Source organism: Mesoplodon mirus (genome assembly GCF_964341445.2).
Source record: "Mesoplodon mirus genome assembly, chromosome: 3".
Taxonomy (NCBI): Eukaryota; Metazoa; Chordata; class Mammalia; order Artiodactyla; family Ziphiidae; genus Mesoplodon; species Mesoplodon mirus.
The window spans coordinates 115,718,221-115,743,346 of NC_138978.1; the positions used below are offsets into that span (position 1 = coordinate 115,718,221).

Here is a 25,126-nt window from a genome sequence, read left to right on the forward strand (position 1 = left end):
GCAGCCCAGGTGCTCCCAGGTCGCTCAGAGCGTCTTCGGGATTTCTGAGTCGCCGAGTCTAGGGCGTGCGCTCCAGGCCCTGTCTACAAGCTGGTTTTCAAAGGAAGTTTGTGGTTTTTCTTTTTTCTTCTTTCTCTCTCTCTCTTTTTTCCCATCAGGACAAAGAAAAATCAGTCAAGGACAAGCTCCCCAAAGGAGGAGGAACCTGCCCAGCACTGGAGGATTTCCATTAGGGCTTTCTGACCTGGTCAGCAGCTTGGTGATCAGCAGTGAGGGAGAGAAACAAGGAGAGAAAAACAACAGACCCTTTCTCTTCCCTCCGCCTGCCGCTGGAAGGGACGGAGCACTTGTGCCTCTCTGGTGAGAATAGGGAAGAGCAAGGGCCCTTGCCGAGTGGGGAGGAGCAGGGCTGGACAGCAGCAGCTTGTTGGATCTCCCCGGGCATGGCAGTCCTTTGCCCTGGATCCAAAGAAGCAGGGCCAAAGAGCGTGATATTTCCATATTTATTCATTTAAAGTGAAAAAATCCCGATCCCTTCCAAGTCCTTACTGAATCATTTTTTTAGTCTAGAAATGAAACCGGTTGGGCTGTGCCTGGGTAGTGCAGAAGGTGTGGAAGAAGCCCCAGGCTCTGGGGAGAGTGCAGCAGGGAGAAAACTAGCTGAGCAAGCAGGAGATCCAATACGCCTGTGCTCTAGTCCTTGTTCCCACCACGGGCCTCAGCTTCCCATCTGTCACCTCCTCTCAATTCCTAGCTTGGGGAGCAGGAAAAGCTGGTGTGAGGCTGGTGGTAGGAAATAAAGGGATGGATTAATAAATGGGGGAACATTTGATGATGAGAATACCTTTATTTGCAGTACTCTGCACTACCCTGGGGCTGGAAGGTGGCAATTAAAGGAGGTTGGAACCCTACTCTACGTTCTGAAGGGCCCTCCAAGCTCTACTTACAGGGCTGCAGCAGGATGAAACTTCAAGCAACTCCGAAGGCTGAAAGAGCAGTTGTAACAATGAGGGAGGCAGGGAGCAAAGAACCCAGGTTACAACAGTCCAGGAAAAGAATGAGACGTTTGCCAACACTGTAGAAAAAAATAGGTGACAGGGCTTCCCTGGTGGCGCAGTGGTTGAGAGTCCGCCTGCCGATGCAGGGGACACGGGTTCGTGCCCCGGTCTGGGAAGATCCCACATGCCGCCGAGCGGCTAGGCCCGTGAGCCATGGCCGCTGAGCCTGCGCGTCCGGAGCCTGTGCTCCGCAATGGGAGAGGCCACAACAGTGAGAGGCCCGCGTACCGCAAAAAAAAAAAAAAAAAAAAATAGGTGACAGAAAAGAAGCAGCAGGAGTTGGCGAGAGAGAGACTGTAGGTATTAAGTAAAGAAGAGAGGTCAAAGACCATTCAAATGTTTTTATAACACGGATAATCACACAATTGGTGGTAATGGGTCAGTTTGGTAAGGAAGAGAATTCGAGAGATGAAGAGCTGTTTTTGCCCAGTGTAATTTAAGATGTCAACCAGATGGGCGGTGTAATATATGGAAAGATGCTATACTTAGCCTGACTCGAGGGAAAGTTCAGATGCCACAAAGATAGGTTATGTGACACATATACACTTGTGATCTCAGAAAATTCTCCTTCCCTCAATTCTTGGGGCCATTTCGGCGCTTCGAGACTACACTTCCCAGGACGCCCTGCACCACGCTCCATTTCGCGCCTCCGGCCCCCACTTCGCTTCTCCCGTGAGTCCCTGGGCGCAGAACTCGGCCTCCGCCGCTGGGGGCGGGGCGACGTCGGACTCCCGGGGCGCTTGCTTACGCACTTCCTCCCGGGGTCGGGGCCGAGTAGCGGTGTGGCGGGTTCGAGTCCCACCTCCCGACTCGCCTCAAGCCCCTGAGCCCGGGGCGGGGCTCATTCGCCAGTTAACCTCTCCGCGGCGAGGGGCGGTGGCACACCTTGGGCTTCACCATGGAGGACTATCTGCAGTGTTGTCGAGTTGCTCTGCAGGTAACGGACCCCTGTCTGTGATCGTAAGGAATGGATCCTGGCGTCCCGGAAGGACGAAGATGTGGGACCTGGGGAGCCCCGAGGGTCTATGTGGAGGGAACGCGGAATTGTGGGGTGGGGGCTTGGGATCTGATCAGTCTTGGAGCCTGAGGAGTGAGGAACGAGAACCTATTCCTTGAGAGTGGGAATGCTGCTCAGTCACCCCACTCCTGAGCTGGGGGCTCCTGCCTTTGGGGTCTGCCCGAGAGCGGAGAGGCGGAATTGTGGGTCTGGGTCCTGCGTCTGAGCCGCTGCTCGCTGTTTCTGGGTCAGTTCCGTCAAAAGGATCGGAGCTGTGCCTGCCGCGAGGTATATTTGTTCCTCTCTCCCCGCCCCTCTTTCAGTTCTCCGCTCACGAGGCGTCCCGGGTCCACTGGCCTCCAGGTGAACCCCGGGGGTACGAGCGAAGCTGTGCCCGCGGCTTTGTTGCCTCTGAACGGCGGTTTCTGTCTGGCGGTCCTAATTCCTTCTGAATTAAAAGTGGTGGTGTTTTGCTTTAAATCTGTTTTTAAGGTAAACACACACAATACAGCAGGCATGTCTGTTGACAGACAACCTGCATTCCTTTGCCTCCAGTTTTCTTCATTGGCCTTAACACACACAAATTACATAAAAATCCGCGGCCTGGACTGGATAAGCACAAAGTGTGTTTGGCATCAAAACTATAAGCATGACTCCTGAATGCTTTGTGGCTTATTTTTGGTACTCTCCGAGCCAGTTGGAATCTCCCAGCCTTGCTGACTGGTCATGCAGCCTTAAGCCGCTATCCCCAGTTAGAAGCAAAAAGCTGGCCAGAGAGAGGCTCCAGGAGGCCACCTGGCCCTCCCCACTTCAAGTTACACTACCCCTGGAGAAACCTAGACAGATGGCTGACTTTGTTTCCTTTTTAAATATCTTAAACTCTACAAACTCCCCTGGGCGATAAGACTCTGGTCTTTAACAAATCCTAAAAGTCACCGAATTCCTCCTGCAGACTCAGCTGCTGTCATAAATGAATGTCCTCACCTGAAGAATAGGAGTGAAGTTCAATTTTAACACCAATTACACCAAATTTTTCCTTGTGAAATACAAATTTGGGGAAAGTTGTTTTAATGCATAAGGCAATTTGGGACCAATTCATTTTGGTTACCTCTGATTTCCACCACAGGGAACTCATTGGAGGACTAATATAGAGTCTTTGTGGCACCATTCCAAGGGCCAAGAAGTTGGATTTTGTTTCCCCCATAACCCAAATGACCAGTCTGTTTTCCACCATTTGGTAGAGTCCTTGAACCTGAAACCTCACCAGATAGCATTTCATTGCATGCATCTAGACTACAGCATCTACCCTCCAGAAGTGCCCCAGGTTAAGAGTATATCTTCCTCAGGAATGTGAAGCTGAAAAATACTGGATTTTTTCAGTATTACTGATATCCTGACCTTTCTCTGTCTGCATTCATCCCCCAAGGAGCAAGATCTATATCTTCCTTTTTCCAAACTTGTGAAGGTGAAGACATATCTTAGCGCTCTTATCACACAACCTGGCCAGGGCCAGGAGAAATGAGAAAATTAGACTCTAGCAATGTTAGTGGGTGAACTGGTGGCAGGACATACAGGTGGACACCAACAATTTAGATTGCTTTTAATTATAGAAGTAGTAAATGTACATAGGGAAAAATGTTAATACAAAAAGGATATGAAATTAGAAAAAGAAAAAGATCCTTTTTCTTCTCCCTATCCAATTCCCCAGAGGCCACACTGTTGTTTCTTGTGTAAAGAAAGACATGATTTAGACAGAGACACTATTAAGTTTGAATGTTGCTATTAAACCACATATAACTTTTAGGAAATTGTGAATGCTTGCCTTTTACACAAGACAGAAACAGCTGATAACCTAGTCACCTCTCCTGCTGATACCATATTTTCAGCATTTGATACCAGAGAAATTTTCTACAGTCTCTGCCACAATGATAGTAGGTTGTTCCATTTAAAAGAAATCCTGTTTAACTTAATGTCCTATTCATGGTGAGTCATCTTTCACTTTTAGTGGGGAAAAAAAATCTTTGCTTCAGGGTGGGGCTGCATTCAAGTTTAGGTGTTCATCCAGAAGCTTTGGATAATCTGTGTTGTCTGCACTTCTCAGGAATGAGGCAGGAATCAGGAGTGGCTGACTATCCTTAGAAATTTGCAGTTCTTGCATCACTATCAGTCAGTCCCATTTTCCCTGCTGGGAAGGCTTCTCTGTCTCTGGCTCCTTGTCTCCTTTTTTTATTTCTCCCTCATTAACTAATTTGTAGAGTAGGCATCAGACCATATGCAGCCTTGGAAGGGAAGTGGTTGACTTTGCCAGCCCTGAAACCCATCCCCTCTACCCCCGTGTTGCGGCCACAAAGAACATCAGGATACAGTCACATCAGCTAGTGGGTTTTTCTTTGTTTTTTGGGTTGTTTTGTTTTGTTTTGTTTTGTTTTGGCTGCATTGGGTCTTCGTTGCTGCGCGCGGGCTTTCTCTAGTTGTGAGCGGGAGCTACTCTTCGTTGTGCTGTGCGGGCTTCTCATTGCAGTGGCTTCTCTTGTTGCGGAGCACGGGCTCTAGGTGCACCGGCTTCAGTAGTTGTGGCACATGGACTCAGTAGTTGTGGCTCACAGGCTCTAGAGCGCAGGCTCAGTAGTTGTGGCGCGTGGGCTTAGTTGCTCCACAGCATGTGGGACCTTGTTCGAGCCGGACCAGGGCTCGAACCCGTGTCCCCTGCATTGGCAGGCGGCTTCTTAACCACTGCGCCACCAGGGAGGGCCCAGGTTTTTTAAAAGAAGAAAAAACGTTTATATCTACTAGTGGCTCTCAGATTGTATTTCTTCCATTGGCAGCTCAGGTTTCCTCATGGCCTAAGTATAGCTGTATTTGCCCTGAACTCTTCCTCTGATGGTCAGAAAACGGAGGCTTGTGCTTTCAGCTAGTGGGGGATGGGGTGGGGGTTAAGAGCTAACATGTTTTTCCTAAACAAAGAGGAGAATGGTACCTTGTAAGTTAGGCATCCATATACCCGACTTGCCCAGGACAGTCAGTTTATTGAGACATAAGCATTAATTGCACCCCTTTTCATTCTCAAAAGTGTACTGGTTTGAAAAACAAAGTATATAGTCACCTAACTTGTATGCTACGTTAAGGATTTGTGATACATGCCCATGAAAAGATAGTGAGCTCCTTAAGGTAGTAGTTAAGTTCTGTATGAGAATCCCAAGTGCCAGAAGCTGGAAGTGCAGCAGAAGGGACTGCTGTGGCCCGGGTGCAGGGAAGGCTTCACAGAGAGAAGGGGCTTGCGGTTGGGCTTGACTGGACAGCAAGGGCTAGAGAAAGGAGAAGACGGAAGGGAGCTCATCTGTACTACTACAGAGTAGGCTCTTGTGTGCGATCTCATTTAATCCTCATAACAACTTCATGAAATTGGTTACAGTAGTATCCTTATTTTTATATGAGGAAAAAGAGGCTTAGACAGGCCAAAGTCTCACAACAAGAAGCAGAGCTGAGATTCAGCTCCAGTCTGTGGTCTTTTCAAATGGCAGTTCTGCTGATTTCAAACAGAGAAGAACAAATAGTGCAAAGGACAGCGCTGGGAATGTGCACATCATGTATTGTGGGTGGCGAATGGACCAGTCAGGGTGGGGTAGTGGTGGGTGCTGACAGCGGAAAGGAATGCCACCACCTCCCTCGGTTGTTCCTGTTCCAAGATTTGCTGAAAGTCCCAGAGTATTCCTTTTGTGTTCGTTCCTTTTGTTTGCTGTCTGAGCTTGACTGAGCACAAGGGGTTAGTCATTCACCTTCCTCTGGGGGTCATTTCTCCTCCCCTCAGAGCCATGAAGTTGCATTTGGTCCCTACTTTCTGCTTTTCTGCTTAATCTTCTCTTGGTGCTGGGGATCTGACTGATCCTGATTGGGCTGCCGCTTGGAATGAAACAGCACTAACATGAGTTTTGGAAAGATTCTCCGAAGGCCTCTTCAAGCCCAGCAATAGGCCTCTCCCCCTTGCTCTGCCTTTTCTCTGTTCCTCTTCCCTTTATCCTCCAGAGTCAGGGCCATATGGCCTCTCATGTTTGTATAGTTCCCTCTCTAGAGAACATGGTGCCCTCCCTTACTGCTTCAGTGATCAAGTTATCTCAGCAGCCACTTATCTCAAGTGCTTTGTTGCCACTTTGGTCCACAGCCATCTGGGCAGTTCTTGGTATCCAGGAAACAGAGGGGCCTTCTCTGGTATCAGGAGGACGAATTGCAAGTCAGAGGAGTTAATATAGTCCTTGGGTCTTGGGTACAGAATTCTCATATTGTGTTGGCAAAGAGTTTAATATTGAAAAGAATCTTCCCACTCCCATGCTGTTCAGTATGACTGGGTCTTGGCTGCCACCCTCTTGAAATAGGCTTAGAGAAATGGGCACAGGGGAGAACCTAAGGGCAGACTTTCCCCAGAGGCCCTTTGCCCAAAACTTTGACAGATAATCTCAGCCTTTTGTCCTTCTCTCTAGGGATGGGAGTAGGAGATGGAGAAGAGGGTGGTTTAAAAATAAAAACCTTTCTAGTTACGAGATAGGACAACTTATGCCACCAGAAGTCTTCTAAAATTGTCCCTTTCTGGCTTTGGCTTTCTGGGCAAGTGAGGGGAGTGGGTAACAGCCAATACAAGGAAGATGATTCTAGGTTCTTCTAGATTCTCTTTTTTCCTTAAGTTACATTACTTGATAAACTGTTCCTTGTTATGTTTTATTCCTCTGAACACCTTTCCCACTTTTCTAAACTCTTCTGTCTAGCAAATCTTCCCTGATTGAAGAAGCCAGAGTGGAGTTTCACCTTTCTGTAACCCAGTAGTTCTCAACTGGGGGTGATTTGGACCCACAGGGAATATTTGGAAAAGTCTGGAGATTTTTTTTTTTTTTTTTTGCGGTATGCGGGCCTCTCACTGTTGTGGCCTCTCCCGTTGCGGAGCACAGGCTCCAGACGCACAGGCTCAGCGGCCATGGCTCACGGGCCCAGCCGCTCCGCGGCATGTGGGATCTTCCCAGACCGGGGCACGAACCCGCGTTCCCTGCATCGGCAGGTGGACTCTCAACCACTGCGCCACCAGGGAAGCCCTGGAGACATTTTTGATTGTCATGACTGGAGGTGCTGCTAGCATCTAGTGGGTGGAGTTTGGGGGATGCTGCCAAACACCCTGCAATGCACAGGACAGCAGCCCAGTGCTGAAATCAAGAAACTAGTGTGTCGCTTTTGTCTCTCTTATTGCTTCCTCTCTTTCAGAAGTAGGCTGAGATAGAAATTCAAAAGTAAACTGGTAAGATAGAATCCTTGTGCCTAAGCTGAGCCACGAACTGTATAGTCTCATTCCACCTGGTCAAACGCTTCTACTTGGAATGAAATAATTCTTACAGTGCCTACCCCTTGGGTTGTTTTGAGGATTAAATGATCAGCTAATGCATGTAAAAATATTAGAACAGTACATGGGGGACTTCCCTGGTGATGCAGTGGTTAAGAATCCGCCTGCCAATGCAGGGGACACGGGTTCAATCCCTGGTCCGGGAAGACCCCACATGCCGCAGAGCAGCAAAGCCTGTGCACCACAACTACTGAGCCTGCGCTCTAGAGCCCGTGAGCCACAGCTACTGAGCCTGTGAGCCTAGAACCCGTGTTCCACAACAAGAGAAGCCACCACAATGAGAAGCCCGAGCACCACAACGAAGAGTAGCCCCCACTCACCACAACTAGAGGAAGCCCTCACACAGCAACAAAGACCCAAGGCAGCCAAAAAAAATTTTTTAATACATGGCACACTCAATAGATATTTCGAAACAAAACCCCTCTCTTTGCTATTGTGGGCACCTTTAGGTTTTAATGAATTTTATTTAAAATTCTGGTAGGGGGCTTCCCTGGTGGCGCAGTGGTTGAGAGTCTGCCTGCCAATGCAGGGGACACGGGTTCGAGCCCTGGTCTGGGAGGATCCCACATGCCGCGGGGCAACTGGGCTCGTGAGCCACGGTTGCTGAGCCTGTGCACCTGGAGCCTGTGCTCCGCAACAGGAGAGGCCGCGATAGTGAGAGGCCCGTGCACCGCGATGAGGAGTGGCCCCCACTTGCCGCAACTAGAGAAAGCCCTCGCACAGAAGCGAAGACCCAACACAGCCATAAATAAATAAATAATAAAAATAAAATAAAATAAAATTCTGGTAGGGAGATGCAAGGGAACAAGATTAATAATAACGACAGATATGCCTCCCTCCTCAGAGTTCTTATCAGCAGAAACTTTTCAAAGCTTTAAAAATAAAAATTCCAGCAGCAGCAGCAACTGTTCTTGCTTTAATCTGAACCTGCTGGGGAAAGTGTTTCTTGCGTGTGAGAGTGTTGTTTATATCTGGTTATGGTTGAAGCTCCTCTGGGTAGGGGGAGTTTTCATGGACTAGATATCTAAATAATGGACTAGATCTTATTTTTACCTTTATTTTCAAAGTCTGTTCACCTATTCTCATGATTTAGAAATGCAAGGATTCTTTTCCCTATTTTAAAAATGGGAAAAAAGTACAAACCAGGGTTGATATGGTTTGAATACATCAGCTACCCCAGATGCTTTACTTTTTTTTTTTTTTTTTTTTGCGGTATGCGGGCCTCTCACTGTTGTGGCCTCTCCCGTTGTGGAGCACAGGCTCCGGACGCGCAGGCTCAGCGGCCACGGCCCACGGGCCCAGCTGCTCCGCAGCATGTGGGATCTTCCCGGACCGGGGCACGAACCCGCGTCCCCTGCATCGGCAGGCGGACTCTCAACCACTGCGCCACCAGGGAAGCCCCAGATGCTTTACTTTTGACTTCTCCTCAAGTGCCCAGAGAAGCATAAGAATCAGAGAATGATTTACTGCTGTTCTTCTGAAAGTTAACATTCAAGGAGACAGTGTAGTAGAGAGGAAGGAGCACTTTTCCACTAACTAGATATGTGTGGAATGCTTAAAACTTAGCTAAAACACTTATGCCCTCTTAGCTAATATCCTTATCCATGAACTGAGGACCCATAAGACTATATGACCTACCTCCTCTGTGAAGATCAGTGAGAGGATGTGTGTGCAGCCCTACATGAGTATAAGGTAACCGGAAATGGATAGAGATGCTTTTGTTAATTTCCCACTCTCCTGCCTCTCTAGGAGTCCCGACCCATACATGTTGTGCTGGGAAATGAAGCCTGTGACTTGGACTCCATGGTGTCAGCTCTTGCCCTGGCTTTTTATCTGGCAAAGGTGAGTACCTAGGAACAGAGTGCCTTAAAATGAAAAGATTTGGATTCAAGACCCAGCTCTGCTACTTAACAGCATTTAGCCTTGGGTAAGTCAGATCCCTTAACTTTGCCGAGTCTCCTGTCACCAGCTATAAAATCTGAAATGATAATATTTTGCAGTGTTGCTGTGAGGATCAAATGAACAAATGTATTTTGAAGAATTTGTAAACTATAAAGCAATATTCAAACAGTTAACTATTGAATTCCTTATGGGTATCAGTGGTCTGTGTATGTTCCTCATGCCCATGTCAGCTCTGGAGGACTGATATAGCCTTCTCTCCAGCATCTAGAAGTAGGTCTTTTCCATGAGTTGTCTTGTTGACCTTAATGCTATTGCCAAGAAGGAGAGAGGGGAAGGGTCATTCTTTTATTTTGATAAGACTGGGTAACTGCAGCTTTGAGGAAGGCAGTGACTTACCCAAGATCTTGTCTCCCTTGGTCCCAATAGTCTTGTGACTTTTCCTGTCCTATTACAGAACATAGCCATACCTTCTTTTCACTTTCCTCTCTAGACAACTGAGGCTGAAGAAGTCTTTGTGCCAGTTTTAAATATAAAACGTTCTGAGCTACCTCTACGAGGTGACAATGTCTTCTTCCTTCAGAAGACTCACATTCCAGAGTCCCTCTTGATTTTCCGGGATGAGATTGACCTCCATGCATTGCAGCAGGCTGGCCAGCTCACCCTCATCCTTGTTGACCATCATGTCTTACCCAAGTAAGTGGAAGAAAGTTAAGCTGATACGTACCATGTGCCATGGGCTGTGATAAGTAAGGTTTTTAAAGAGTAGAAGAAAGAATGTTTTCTCACAGGATCTCACAGGCTAAGCATAGTTGATGGGTGATATCAGATATAGAAAGACAATAAAAAATATTGTCAGTTCTCTAGTTATACAAGTAATAAATAGAAACATGGAGAGTTCAAACTAAAGGATAACTCAGAAATATTGTAAATCTACCTTTGGTATCATTGTTTTAAGATTTCATGGCAGATTTATTACAATAGAAACCTTTGAATAATGGTTACAACTGCATTTTTAACTTTTAAAAAGTTAGCAACATCATTTCCTCCATAAAGCAATATCTCTTTAATGCTATTTAACAAACGTACACACCTATAATAATCCCATCCCTAATTTAGGACTGGAAAAAAACTGCCAACAAAGCAATACGAGTACAAGACCTTCCCAAGTGTGTCTGGCTCCCGCTAATAGTAATATGAATATTTTTTCCTTAAGCACACTGGTTATAGCAGGACAATGACAGAGGACAGCCTAAGGGTACTAATCCATCTATCCACTCGCTCATTAATAAACTTCTATTTAGAGGATGAAGGTGAGGTAGACTCTCAGTTCTCAAGAAATTGTCAGTCAGAGGAGGGAACTAGGTAAACAGGTCATTGTAATGGGTGTTAGAGGTAAGTGGTGACCGTCACTCTAGGGGACAGTAGTTACATGAAGGATGGAGTGGTTAAATATGCAAGAGGGGAGTAGAGGGGAGTGTCAGGAAAGGTTTCCTAATGGAGTTGATCCTTGATCTCAGTCTTGAAAGACTAGGTATTTGCTTGGTGAATGAGGAGTTGAGGTAGTTAGGAAAAGCAAAACGCAGGCAGGTATGAAATAGCGTGGTGAGTTGGGAGAACTGAGATTTGTTTTGCATAACTGGAACGTAAAATATGAAGGAGGAGTAGGACATAAAAAAGATAAGACTAGAGAGGTAGGCAGGGGCCAGATCATGGAGACCTTGTAGGCCTTGCCAAGGAGATTAGACTTTATTTTGAGCAGTGGGGAACTATTTTTAATTCTGTTTATTCCAGATCCTAGCAGAACCAAATTTGCATTTTTCAAATGCTCTTTCACATAGTCCTATGGAGGACAGTTTCGGAGGGCACTGGAAGCAGGTGTTTGGTTAAGGAACTATTGGAGTAGTTCAGATGAGAGAGACTGAGGGCCAAGAATAAGGCAGTAGCAGAGGGTTGGAAAGGAGGGAATGGATGGGAATTGAGCCAGAAGCCACAGGTGACCTGCATGAAATTTGGATATTAAGTGAATTGAGGGAACAGGAGAGATTTAGCTGTTGGGTGTCCAGGTGTCAACTGGAAAGACAACCCTAAAGGATATCAAATATGTGGGTGAGATACTGGTAGCAGATACTTCGTCAAATTCACCTATACGATGTTTAAAGATGGCTTCAGTTATGATATTTAAGAGAAGGACTGAGAGGAGTGAGGCAGCGGTAGAAGTGATCAGAGGTCTAAGTGTCTGCCTGTGATGTCTGTTTTCTTCATGAGTGAGGTACCGCTGGAGTGCCCCTACCTACCTTTCTTTCTCTTTTCCCCCACACCTCCCCCGTTTCCCCCACAGAAGTGACGCAGCCCTAGAGGAGGCAGTGGCAGAGGTGCTAGACCATCGGCCCATCGATCAGAAACACTGCCCTCCCTGCCATGTTTCAGTTGAGCTGGTGGGGTCCTGCGCTACCCTGGTGGCCGAGAGAATCCTGCAGGGGGCACCAGAGATCTTGGACAGGCAAACTGCAGCCCTTCTTCATGGTGAGGGTGGCTTGGGGGTTGGAACCTGATTAGTTCCTTTATTCCCATGCCAGAGAAGGGAAAGTGGAGAAGTCTATACTCTTCCAGCCTGACCACACCCTCTCAAAGCCATTTAGTAGATATGAAGGAGGGGATTCTTTCAGGGGGCAATTAGGCATTAAAAAGGCTGTGGGATACTTTGTCCTTTGAAGGCCTGTGGAATACTTTGTTGGAGAAAGCAGAAGGGAAGCACAGAACAGACCTAGAAGCTGCCTATTGGTAGCATTGTACAATGGAAAGAGGACTAGCCAAAGAAGCAGGAAATGAATTCTAATACCATTTCTGCCCAGGAAGTAGTTATATGACCTTGAGCAAATCTCTTAACCTTTTTTGTTCTTATTTTCTCCATTTGTAAAAAAAAAAAGAGAGAGAGAGAGAAAGAGAGAGAGAATTGGATTAGACTATCTCTTCCAACTGGAATTTGGCCTGTGGAAGAGAGGTCATCTCTCTCTGACTAGGTTTCAAAATCTCCAAGAATTGAGATATTTACACTTCCTTTCTACCTTTTCCCCATTTCCCTGACTACATTTTAGTTTGGATTTGGGATGTCTTACTCAGGACATTGTCCCAGTTTGTTTTGTCTTCAGTGAGTTGCCATACAGTCTCCTTTGGTATTGTGTCCATTTGGTTTGAGGGTTATGTGTGTTCTAGTTGTCAGGAATGGAGGGCCACAGGATTTGAGTTCTGCCATCCTCCTTCTCCACAGGAGCAATCATCCTGGACTGTGTGAACATGGACCTTAAAATTGGAAAGGCAACCCTAAAGGACAACCAATATGTGGAGAAACTAGAGGCCCTCTTCCCAGATCTGCCCAACAGAAATGATATCTTTGATTCTCTGCAAAAGGCAAAGTTTGATATATCAGGTATGAAGTGTTAAACTGGTGGACAAAAGCCTTGTTCGTTATGTTCTTGAATACCGTCAAAACAATTTCAGAGCGTGCATAATGATTTAAGCTTTATAGCAGAAAGAAGCTAGGTAGTGTGTGAGTCTGATCAACAACTGGGTTGTTCTATCCTGGCTATTGGGTGGATGAGAAGGAATATATTAAGAGTCTCAGAGATTTCTAGTCTAATTAGAGAATATAGACATATAAATAAAGTATGCTGAGGGAATACAGTCGTCCCTTGGTATCTTCAGGGAATTGGTTCCAGGATCTCCCACAGATACCAAAATCCTCAGATACTCAAGTCCCTTACGTAAAACGTCATAGTATAATGAATACAGTTGGCCCTCCTTATCCGCGAATGTGAAGCCCGTGGGTACAGAGGGCCAACTCTACTGAATTATCAGAGTGAGATCTAGATAAATGGTTAGGGAAGCAGAAGAAACATTTAGGGTGAATATACAAAGGACGAACGAAGAGAACAAAAAAACTTCTATGATTTGTTACCCAGCTATAGCCTGTTGACGTTAAAAAAAAAAGAGAGGTCCCACTTATACTTTCAGAAAAGTAAAACAACACAGAATGGGGAAAATCAAGAGTAAAAGCCTCTCCTTCCATTTACCCTTCTCCCCAGAGTCCCTTGCTCTAAAGGTACCTATTGTGACCCAGTAATCGAAAGTAATTTTTTATTTAGAGTAAATTTCTATTGGGACTTCCCCGGTGGTTCAGTGGGTAAGACTCCACGCTCCCAATGCAGGAGGCTCGGGTTCGATCCCTGGTCGGGGAACTAGATCCCACATGCATGCCACAATGAAGATCCTGCATGCCACAACTAAGACCCGGTGCAGCCAAAATAAATAAATAAATATTATTTTAAATGAATAAATAAATTTCTATTATATAATTACATCCTGAGTTACTAGCCCTGTTCATTGCCCCAAAGAGAGGCTGTGTTTTTCCTCTTCCTTGACCTGTCTTGGTGTCCTCATCTTCCTGGTCTTGGGACCCTGGATTCTCTTGGTTCTCTTATTTCACCCTTAGTCTCACATCCACTTTCTAGGACTGACCACAGAGCAGATGCTGAGAAAGGACCAGAAGACCATCTCCAGACAAGGCACCAAGGTGGCCATTAGTGCAATATATATGGATTTGGAGGTAAGAGCAAGATGTAGGTATGGGTGGAGAGAGAAAACCTTTAGTTTTGTATGTAACCTTGCCCCTCACTCCTGGCTCACCTCCAAAATGTATCTTACCCCTCCTTTTCTCCATCTCTACTCCACAGTCCATCGTCTCTCACTGCACTACTGTAATGGCCCCCATGCTGGTTTCCCTGCCTCCACTTTTGACCCCTGCAAACTGTTCTCCCCACAGCAGCCAGAGTGATGTCAGATCCAGGGGAGTAACCTGGTGGTCTAGTGGTTAGGACTCAGTGCTTTCACTGCTGTGGCCTGGGTTCAGTCCCTGGTCAGGGAACTGAGATAAAAAAAAAAAAAGATATGTCAGATCCTATTGGCCCCCTCCCTTTACTGCCTTTTCATTGTACTTCTAATAAAATCTAAAGGCCTTACAGCGGTTTATAGGGCCCTCCTTTATCAGGCCTTTGTCCTTTTCTCTGACTTCTTCATTCCAGCCCCATTCCTACACTCACAGTACAGTAGCCACCCCAGTTTTTCTTTCTTTCACCCCAGAACCATTAAGTTCACTCTTAGCTCTCAACTCAGAGCCTTTGCACTCCTTTTGCAGAGCTGGCTCCTTCTTTTCATTCAGGACTTAGCTCAGGTGTCTTCTCTTTTAAGAGGTTTTTCCTGACCACCCTAACAAAAGTAATATACTCCATGCTCAAAAATCTCTAAATATTACTTTTTTTTTTTTGTACATGCAGCTTGTGGAATCTTAGTTCCCTGACCAGGAATTGAACCTGGGCCCCCTGCAGTGGAAGTACGGAGTCCTAACCACTGGACTGCCAGGGAATTCCCATTTTGTTTTCTTCATAGCACTTAGCACACTGAAATAATCATGTTTCATGGTTTCCTTGTTTATTGTCTATATTCCTCTGCTAGTTCATCAGCTCCACCAGAGCAGAGACCCTATTTCTTTTGTTTCTGCTGTATCTCCAGCACCTCTGACAATGCCTGGCACATAGTGGATGCTCAGTGAATTTTGTCAAATGGGTGGATGAATATAACTCTGATAGTGGTATTTTAATACCTGGTTCCATATCTTATTGGTTTAAATCATTCAACTGATCTGAACACGTACTCTCATAGACTGCACAGCTTTCTCCTAAATAATATGTAAAAATTTTTACTAAATAATTAACTGAAACAATAACATGGCCTCTTCCCTTGCTACTTATAACCTAGTTTGGTAACCAGACATAAGAACACAAAAGGCTTGCCGAGTACCATAATCATAGTACAAATTGACTCATTAGAAATGCTAAGGATAAAGAAAAGCCCTGATCTAAAGCAGTTGGTGGTATTATTCATTGGAGGAAATACTGTGTGAGATTTTGGAGAAGAATATAGCTAGATAGACAAAGAATGAAGAGCCAAGGATGCAGTTGTCATGTGTCTGTACTTATTTGTGTGCACCATTGTCCTGTTTTAGAATAAAAATACCCTCAAGGCAAAGACCTTGCTTGATTGATTGCAAGAGCAGGATAGCCTTGGACATACCAGGCACATTACTTACATTATCATTTTTTAATTCTTAAAATAATCAAGTTTGGTAAATGATTTATCCTCATTTTACAGATGAGGAAACTTAAGTCCAGGGATCCTTGATCATATAGCTGATAGGTAACAGAGCTGATTTTCAAACCAATTCTGTCTGAACCCAAAGCCTCATTCTGTGAGGCTCATAGAATGGCCTCATAGAAAGGCTCATTCTCCTCATTCTATATATTGCCTTCCAGCACATAAATAGCACAGAGTAAACATTAGATACCTTTTTTATGGAGTACAAGTCCCAGGTTAACATGCAAAGAAACCCTTCATAAGCATCTTCTGTTGAGGGTGATAATGAGGTTCCAGCGGCAGCCCTCATCCCTGTCCATTTCTTCTGTTTTAGGCCTTTCTGCAGAGGTCTGGCCTCATTGCAGATCTCCATGCCTTCTGCCAGGCTCACAGCTACGATGCCCTTGTCGCCATGACTATCTTTTTCAACACTTACAATGAGCCAGTGCGGCAGTTGGCAGTTTTCTGTCCCCACGCAGCACTCCGAGTGACGGTGAGTCCCTGTCCCTTCTCCAGCCTGAGGACCCTACAGAGTTCTGCCTGTATGCACTGTCCTGTGCTGTAAAGACCTCTCCTTCGTTCTTGTATTTATCCAGAGGTCCTTGATCTGTTTCCAGAATCGCCACTACCCGTTTTTTTCCATTCTCTCTATGTGTGAATATCCTTAATCATACTCTTGTTGAGAAAGGGAGATTCCAAAGAGAGAGACACAATTCCTACTTAGAAGGAATTGAAATCAGGTTAAAAGGACGTGTTATAAATCTGGAGTTAATACTTGATTCTTAGTTTAATCATTAATTCCTCACCCCTGAAAATCAATTCCTTTCTTTTTACCTTATTGCCTTGAAAATTGGAAACAGACGAGAAACCTTTTCTACTACTTAACCAGTTTGTGCTAACTCTGTAGAGAAGTGGTCTAGGAGCAGGTTTGGTTTTTTTCCCTGATCTTCCATTTAGCCACCTTTCCCACCTCCTCCCCTTTCTTTTCCTCTGTTGGTTACTGATAAGCCCAGGGAAGAATTTAAATGTGGACTTAAGGCAGTCCAGGGATTCTTCGGATTTCTTAGCAGTGAGGACTGCTGAAGATTGGTCTGAATACAGCTGGATAATCTTTTTTGTGCATGAAAGGTATGTCTGCCCCTTCCCACCTCTCTGTCTTTATCTTCTCCTCCAGGAAGCAAATGTAATTTCATTCAGTGGAAAGTAGTTTGGCATTGTGGAAAGAACTACAGCCTTTAAAGGCAGATAGATAGGCTTTTCTGTCCCAGATTTGCCACTTACTTGCTCTTTGACCAAAGGCAAGTCAGTTGACTTCTGATTCTGTAAATGTCATATTACCACCTACTAATTAGTGTGATGTAATCATTAAACATAATATCATATGTAAGGTTTATTGCTGGGCACAATGCTCTCTTACTAATCATGTCATGAAGGAAAGGGTGCTTCGACCGTACGAAGTACCTCTCCCCACCTTCCTAAATCTCCCCTCCTTCTCCCTGCCATGGTCCCTCTGGAACTCTGTAGGTATCTGATAACTCTACCATTGCCCAGGCTGCCTCTGTGCTGGAAAATGGTAGTCCTCTTTTCATGGTCTGCCCTACCATTTCCTCTCTTCCTCCTTTGTTAGAAATAGTATAATATAGTAATTTAGAACACCAGCTCTGATGACAGACCTGAGTTCAAGTATCAGCTTTGTTTCATTCAAACTTGACCTTTGGCGACACATAGTAATCAAACTGACTAGAATTAAAGACAAAGAAAAACTATTAAACACAACAAGGGAAAAATGACAAATAACATACAAGGGGACTCCCGTAAGCTTAATAGCTGATTTCTCAGCAGAAACTCCACAAGCCACAAGGGAGTGGCACGATGTATTTAAAATGATGAAAGGGAAGAACCTACAACTACGGTTACTCTATCCGGCAAGGATCTCATTCAGATTCGATGGAGAAATCAAAAGCTTTACAGACAAGCAAAAGCTAAGAGAATTCAGCACCACCAAATCAGCTCTACAACAAATGCTAAAGGAATTTCTCTAAGTGGGAAACAAGAGAAGAAAAGGACCTACAGAAACAAACCCAAAACAATTAAGAAAATGGTAATAGGAACATACATATAGATAATTACCTTAAATGTGAATGGATTAAATGCTCCAACAAAAAGACACAGGCTCGCTGAATTGATACAAAAACAAGACCCATATATATGCTGTCTACAAGAGACCCATTTCAGACCTAGGGACACATACAAACTGAAAGTGAGGGGATGGAAAAATATATTCCATGCAAATGGAAATCAAAGGAAAGCTGGAGTAGCAATATTCACATCAGATAAAATAAACTTTAAAATAAAGACTGTTACAAGAGACAAGGAAGGACACTACATAATGATCAAGGGATCAATCTGAGATGAAGATATAACAATTATAAATATATATGCACCCGACATAGGAGCACCGAAATACATAAGGCAAATGCTAACACCTATAAAAGAGAATATCTACAGTAACACAATAATAGTGGGCGACTTTAACACCTCCCTTACACCAATGGACAGATCATCCAGACAGAAAATTAATAAGGAAACACAGCTTTAAATGATACAATAGACCAGATAGATTTAATTGATATTTATAGGACATTCCATCCAAAAACAGCAGATTACACTTTCTTCTCAAGTGCGCACAGAACATTCTCCAGGATAGATCACACCCTGAGTTACAAATCAAGCCTCGGTAAATTTAAGAGAATTGAAATCATATCAAGCATCTTTTCCGACCACAACACTATGACATTAGAAATAAGTTACAGGGAAAAAAATGTAAAAAACACAAACACATGGAGGCTTAACAATATGTTACTAAATAACCAAGAGATCACTGAAGAAATCAACAAGGAAATCAAAAAATACCTAGAGACAAATGACAATGAAAACACGACGATGCAAAACCTGTGGGATGCAGCAAAAGCAGTTCTAAGAGGGAAGTTTATAGCAATACAATCCTACCTCAAGAAACAAGAAAAATCTCAAGTAAACGATCTAACCTTACATATAAAGGAGCTAGAGAAAGATGAACAAGCAAAACCCAAAGTTAACAGAAGGAAAGAAAAAGATCAGAGCAGAAATAAATGAAATAGAAACAAAGAAAACAATAGCAAAGATCAGTAAAACTAAAAGCTGGTTCTTTGAGAAACAAAATTGATAAACCTTTGGCCAGACTCATCAAGAAAAAGAGGGAGAGGACTCAAATCAATAAAATTAGAAATGAGGGACTTCCCTGGTGGAGCAGTGTTTAAGAATCCACCTGCCATAAATGCCCATCGACAGACGAATGGATAAAGAAGATGTGGTACATATATACAATGGAATATTGCTCAGCCATAACAAGGAATGAAATTGGGTCATTTGTAGAGACGTAGATGCATCTGGAGACTGTCACACAGAGTGAAGTAAGTCAGAAAGAGAAAAACAAATATCGTATATTAACGCATATATGTGGAACCTAGAAAATGGTACAGATGAACTGGTTTGCAGAGCAGAAATTGAGACATAGAAGTAGAGAAAAATCGTGTGGACACCAAGGGGGGAAAGCAGTTGGGGGGGGTTGGGATTGTGGTGTGGTGAATTGGGAGATTGGGATTGACATGTATACACTGATGTGTATAAAATGGATGACTAATAAGAAAAAATAAATAAATAAAAAATAAAAAAAGAATCCATCTGCCAGTGCAGGGTTTGATCCCTGCTCCGGGAAGATCCCACATGCCACAGAGCAACTAAACCCGTGCACCACAACTGCTGAGCCTGTGCTCTAGAGGCCATGAGCCATAATTACTGAACCCGCGTGCCACAACGACTGAAGCCCACACGCCTAGAACCTGTGCTCTGCAACAAGAGAAGCCACCACAATGAGAAGCCCGTGCACCACAACAAGGAGTAGCCCCACTTGCCGCAACTAGAGAAAGCCCACATGCAACAATGAAGACCCAACGTAGCCAAAAATAAATAAATAAAATAAATAAATTTTTAAAAAATAAAATACAATTAGAAATGAAAAAGGAGAAGTTACAGTGGACATTGCAGAAATACAATGCATCGTAAGAGACTACTACAAGCAACTCTGCGCCAATAAAATGGACAACCTGGAAGAAATGGACAAATTCTTAGAAAGGTATAACCTTCCTAGACTGAACCAGGAAGAAATAGAAAATATGAACAGACCAAACAGACCAATCACAAGTAATGAAATTGACACTGTGATTAAAAATCTTCCAACAAATGAAAGTCCAGGACCAGATGACTTCACAGGTGAATTCTATCAAACATTTAGAGAAGACCCATCCTTCTCAAACTCTTCCCAAAAATTGCAGAGGAAGGAACACTCCCAAACTCACTCTGTGAGGCCACTGTCACCCTGATACCAAAACCAGACAAAGGGGCTTCCCTGGTGGCGCAGTGGTTGAGACTCCACCTGCCGATGCAGGGGACGCGGGTTCGTGCCCCGGTCCGGGAAGATCCCACATGCCGCAGAGCAGCTAAGCCTGTGAGCCATGGCCGCTGAGCCTGCTCGTCCGGAGCCTGTGCTCCACAACAGGAGAGGCCACAACAGTAAGAGGCCTGCGTACCAAAAAAAACCCCAAAAAACAAAAAAACAAAAACCAGACAAAGATACTACAAAAAAAGAAAATTACAGACCAATATCACTGATGAATATAGATGCAAAAATCCTCAACAAAATACTAGCAAACAGAATCCAACAACACATTAAAAGGCTCATACACCATGACCAAGTGGGATTTATCCCAGGGATGCAAGGATTCTTCAGTATATGCAAATCAATCAATGTGATACACCATATTAACAAATTGAAGAATAAAAACTATACGATCATCTCAATAGATGCAGAAAAAGTTTTTGACAAAATTCAACACCCATTTATGATAAATACTCTCCAGAAAGTGGGCATAGAGGGAACCTACCTCAACATAATAAAGGCCATATATGACAAACACACAGCAAACATCATTCTCAGTGGTGAAAAACTGGAAGCATTTCCTCTAAGATCAGGAATAAGACAAGGACGTCCACTCTTGCCACTATTATTCAACATAGTTTTGGAAGTCCTAGCCACGGCAATCAGAGAAGAAAATGAAATAAAAGGAATATAAATCAGAAAAGAAGAAGTAAAACTGTCACTGTTTACAGATGACATGATACTATACATAGAAAATCCTAAAGATGCCACCAGAAAACTACTAGAGCTAATCAATGAATTTGGTAAAGTTGCAGGATACAAAATTAATGCACAGAAATCTCTTGCATTCCTATACATTAACAATGAAAGATCAGAAAGAGAAATTAAGGAAACAATCCCATTCACCATTGCAACAAAAAGAATAAAATACCTAGGAATAAACCTACCTGAGGAGGGAAAAGACCTGTACTCAGAAAACTATAAGACACTGATGAAAGAAATCAACAATGACACAAACAGATGGAGAGATATACCATGTTCTTGGATTGGAAGAATCAATATTGTGAAAATGACTGTTCTACCCAAAGCAATATACAGGTACAATGCAATCCCTATCAAATTACCAATGACATTTTTTACAGAACTAGAACAAAAAATCTTAAAACTTGTAAGGAGACCCAAAAGACCCCGAATAGCCAAAGCAATCTTGAGGAAAAAAAGCGGAGCTGGAGGAATCAGACTCCCTGCCTTCAGACTATACTACAAAGCTACAGTAATTAAGACAATATGGTACTGGCACAAAAACAAATATAGATCAATGGAACAGGATAGAAATCCCAGAGATAAACCTGAGCACCTGTGGTCAACTAATCTATGACAAAGGGGGCACAGATATACAATGGAGAAAGGACAGTGTCTTCAATAAGTGGTGCTGGGAAAACTGGACAGCTACATGTAAAACAATGAAAGTAGAACACTTCCTAGCACCATACACAAAAATAGACTCCAAATGTATTAAAGACCTGAATGTAAGACTGGACACTATAAAACTCTTAGAGGAAAACATAGGAAAAACACTCTTACACATAAATCACAGCAAGATCTTTTTTGACCCACCTCCTAGAGTAATGGAAATAAAAACAAAAAGAAATAGGACCTAATGAAACTTAAAAGCTTTTGCACAGCAAAGGAAACTATAAACAAGATGAAAAGACAACCCTCACAATGGGAGAAAATATTTGCAAACTAATCAATGGACAAAGGGTTAATCTCCAAAATATATAAACAGCTCATGCAGCTCAATATTAAAAAAACAACCCAATCCAAAAATGGGCAGAAGACCTAAATAGATATTTCTCCAAAGAAGACATACAGATGGCCAAGAGGCACATGAAAAGCTGCTCGACATCATTAATCGTTAGAGAAATGCAGATCAAAACTACAATGAGGTATCACCTCACACCAGTTAGAATGGGCATCATCAGAAAATCTACAAACAACAAATGCTGGAGAGAGTGTGGAGAAAAGGTAACCCTCCTACACTGTTGGTAGGAATGTAAATTGATACAGCCACTATGGAGAACAGTATGGAGGTTCCTTAAAAAACTAAAAATAGAATTACCATATGACCCAGCAATCCCACTACTGGGCATATACCCAGGGAAAACCATAAATCAGAAAGACACATGCACCCCAATGTTCATTGCAGCACTATTTACAATAGCCAGGACATGGAAGCAACCTAAATGTCCATCAACAGATGAATGGATACAGAAGATGTGATACATATATACAATGGAATATTACTCAGCCATAAAAAGGAACAAAACTGGGTCATTTGTAGAGATGTGGATGGACCTAGAGACTGTCATACAGAGTGAAGTAAGTCAGAAAGAGAAAAATATCGTATGTTAACACATAAATGTGGAATCTAGAAAAGTGGTACAGATGAACTGGTTTGCAAGGCAGAAATAGAGACACAGATGTAGAGAACAAACGTATGGACACCAAGGGGGGACAGCAGGGGCGGGGTGGTGGTGGGATGAATTGGGAGATTGGGATTGACATATATACACTAATATGTATAAAATAGATAATTAATAAGAACCTGCTGTATAAAAAATAAATAAAATTCAAAAAAGAAACAGAAACAAAAAAAACTTGACCCTTGGCAAGTTACCTAATCTAAGCCTCAGTTTCCCTACCTGTAAATGAGGGTAATAGTAATACCAACCTGTAGGGTAGTTGTGAGGATTAAATGAGGAAATTAATATTTGAAAATGGCCAGACGTGGCACAATGCCTGGCATACTTCCCACCCCAACTTGATCTATTTATTCTTTCTGCCTGTATTCTTCTCCTGACCTCAATATAGTAGATGCTTGTCCCATCTCAGCTACGGATAGAGTTCAAGTTTTTGAGCACAGGAATACCCTTGGAAATAACAATATTCGAGGAGGTGGGAGTCCCACGTTCTGGTTCAGACTCTACCATCATCTACGTTCAAGGCACTTAATCTCTCTGGGCTTTGATTTACTTATGAATAAAATGAAATATATCATCTCAAATGTTTCTTCTGTTTCTAAAATACTGTGTGTATTAGCTGATGTGCCTTTTTTGCAGGCAATAAAACAACGCTAGATGACTTAATTAAAAATATATATTTTTTCTCCTCTATAAGAGAAGTCTCTTAGAAGTCAGCTTTTTGCTTCACCACCTTATATACCACCTCCCCATCTTGTCTCCTTTTTAGGTCTGTGGAGTCCTGGAACGCTCCCACTCTCCGTCCCTGAAGCTGACCCCTGCCCCAAGCATCCACCCTAACCTCCAAGCCTATCTTCAAGGCAACACCCAGGTCTCTCGAAAGAAACTTCTGCCTCTGCTCCAGGAAGCCCTGTCAGCATATTTTGACTCCACGAACATCCCTTCAGGACAGCCTGAGACAGAGGGTGTGTCCAGGGAGCAGGTAGACAAGGAATTGGACAGGGCAGGTAACTCCCTGATTCCTGGACTGAGTCAAGATGAGGAGGAGCCTGCACTGCCCCCCACACCCATGAACAGCCTGGTGGATGAGTGCCCTCTGGATCAGGGGCTGCCGAAATTCTCAGCCGAGGTCATCTTTGAGAAATGTAGTCAGATCTCACTGTCAGAATCTACCACTGCCTCCCGGTCCAAGAAATGACTGTTGGGAGGGGAGGGGAAAGTGAGAGAGGTTGCTTGAACCACCCTGAATGCATGTTTTGAGATGTTTCAGCAATTTTGTTTTCATTGTTCCAGGATCTGGTATACTGTTCTCATAAACCTAGGAGGAGAAAGAAGTAAAAGAAAGCTGAGCTGGCTTTCTCCCTTTTCCCCCCAGTCTCTACCAATCAAACAAATTTTATTAGTTAATTTAACTCCTTAAATCTGCACTGACTGTCCTCTGTTTCATTTGCCAGGGTCATGGTGTGATAACATACACAGTTCCAGCAGAGTGGCACAGAAAGAATGTGCACCCCAAAAGTGCCCTAAGTCAGGCTTTTTAACAGAACCAGTATTTCTTATGGAACCAAACGTTCATTGTCTCCAGTGTTCATTTATTCTCTTATTAATTCAAGTATTTATTGAACACAATACCTACTATTAGCTTCTTCCAGTTTTTAGCCTTTTGTTGATTTTCACCTCCATGACTCCTCTTTCTGCCCCCAATTAGGTGATGGTGTCTGATTCCCAGTTTGCTAAATTTCTATTCTGAGCTTATTGTGACTGTTTCGGGATTGTTTGGGAGCAGATTGGAGGCCATTATCTTCTGTCCTGATCAGCTGGCCCGACTGTCAGTTTCTTTGGATTCCTCTGACTCAGAGCCACAGGGACCCTGAAGAGACCCAGAAGACCCCTGGTTCTTGAGAGTTCAGGAGACACCTGGGAAAGCCTTAAGACCTCATGGGCACTCTTCGCAAAAGACAGTAGAACTACAATGAGACCCCTGGCTCTGTCGATTTCTTATCCATCTAATTTTCTCCTTGGGCCTAGTAGAAGGAAACATGGAGTTCATACCGAGTGCCATCAACTGTATGTCTTTTGTCCAGACACTCACTCCTCTAGATATCATTTCCCTGTCTGCAAAACTGATGTTCCCTGGTTTCTGTGATCTGCCTGTTGCCACACCATCCTTTCTTGCCTCTGCTTCTCTGGTTTTTTGTTTGTTTCTTTGTTTCTTTTTCCCTGGGAATGCTCAGGGTCACTGAATTGTCTGTTTATTTGTGATTGTACCAAGGTACTCAGCCTCATGTAGCATGTACAGGGGTATGATTCATACCATAGTGACCCAGCAAAGAGCTCCCTTCCACCGACTTGTTCTGCATGTGTAGAGTCTCCCTCTTCTCTTCAGACCAACCTGTTCCCCCTTTTCCTACCCCACAGCTCTGCTCCCTGTAAGTTTTCAACAGTTTCACTGAACAATGGGGTATGTGATGGTTTTGGCATGATGTCTTCACATGAGGGAAACTGACTTCACTTTGAGGGGGTGTTTGTAGCCATTGGAAGGTAAAATAGTGGCATGATTACTGAACCAAAGGAATTTATGTTTTGTAACTTGGGTACTTTTATTTTGCATTTTGTTAAAGTATTAAATACTTTTTTCCTGTT

General features: G+C 43.7%; 1 protein-coding gene across 4 annotated transcripts; it reads left to right on the top strand.

The window, feature by feature from the left end:
* The first annotated feature begins 269 nt into the window (after nucleotides 1-269).
* PRUNE1 (prune exopolyphosphatase 1) lies at nucleotides 270-25,125 on the top strand. Of its 4 annotated transcripts, none has more exons than XM_082614355.1 (9): nucleotides 270-360; nucleotides 857-1,995; nucleotides 9,185-9,277; nucleotides 9,828-10,030; nucleotides 11,676-11,860; nucleotides 12,606-12,764; nucleotides 13,846-13,940; nucleotides 15,858-16,016; nucleotides 23,253-25,125. In XM_082614355.1, the coding sequence occupies exons 2-9, from the start codon at nucleotides 1,957-1,959 to the stop codon at nucleotides 23,679-23,681; spliced, it is 1,362 nt and encodes a 453-aa protein (XP_082470481.1). In that variant the 5' UTR covers nucleotides 270-360; nucleotides 857-1,956; the 3' UTR covers nucleotides 23,682-25,125. The 4 variants fall into 4 exon arrangements, with proteins under 4 accessions (XP_082470481.1, XP_082470482.1, XP_082470483.1 ...); XM_082614356.1 differs by having other exon boundaries at nucleotides 9,188-9,277; XM_082614357.1 differs by lacking the exon at nucleotides 857-1,995 and having other exon boundaries at nucleotides 285-360.
* Nucleotide 25,126: the final 1 nt, after the last annotated feature.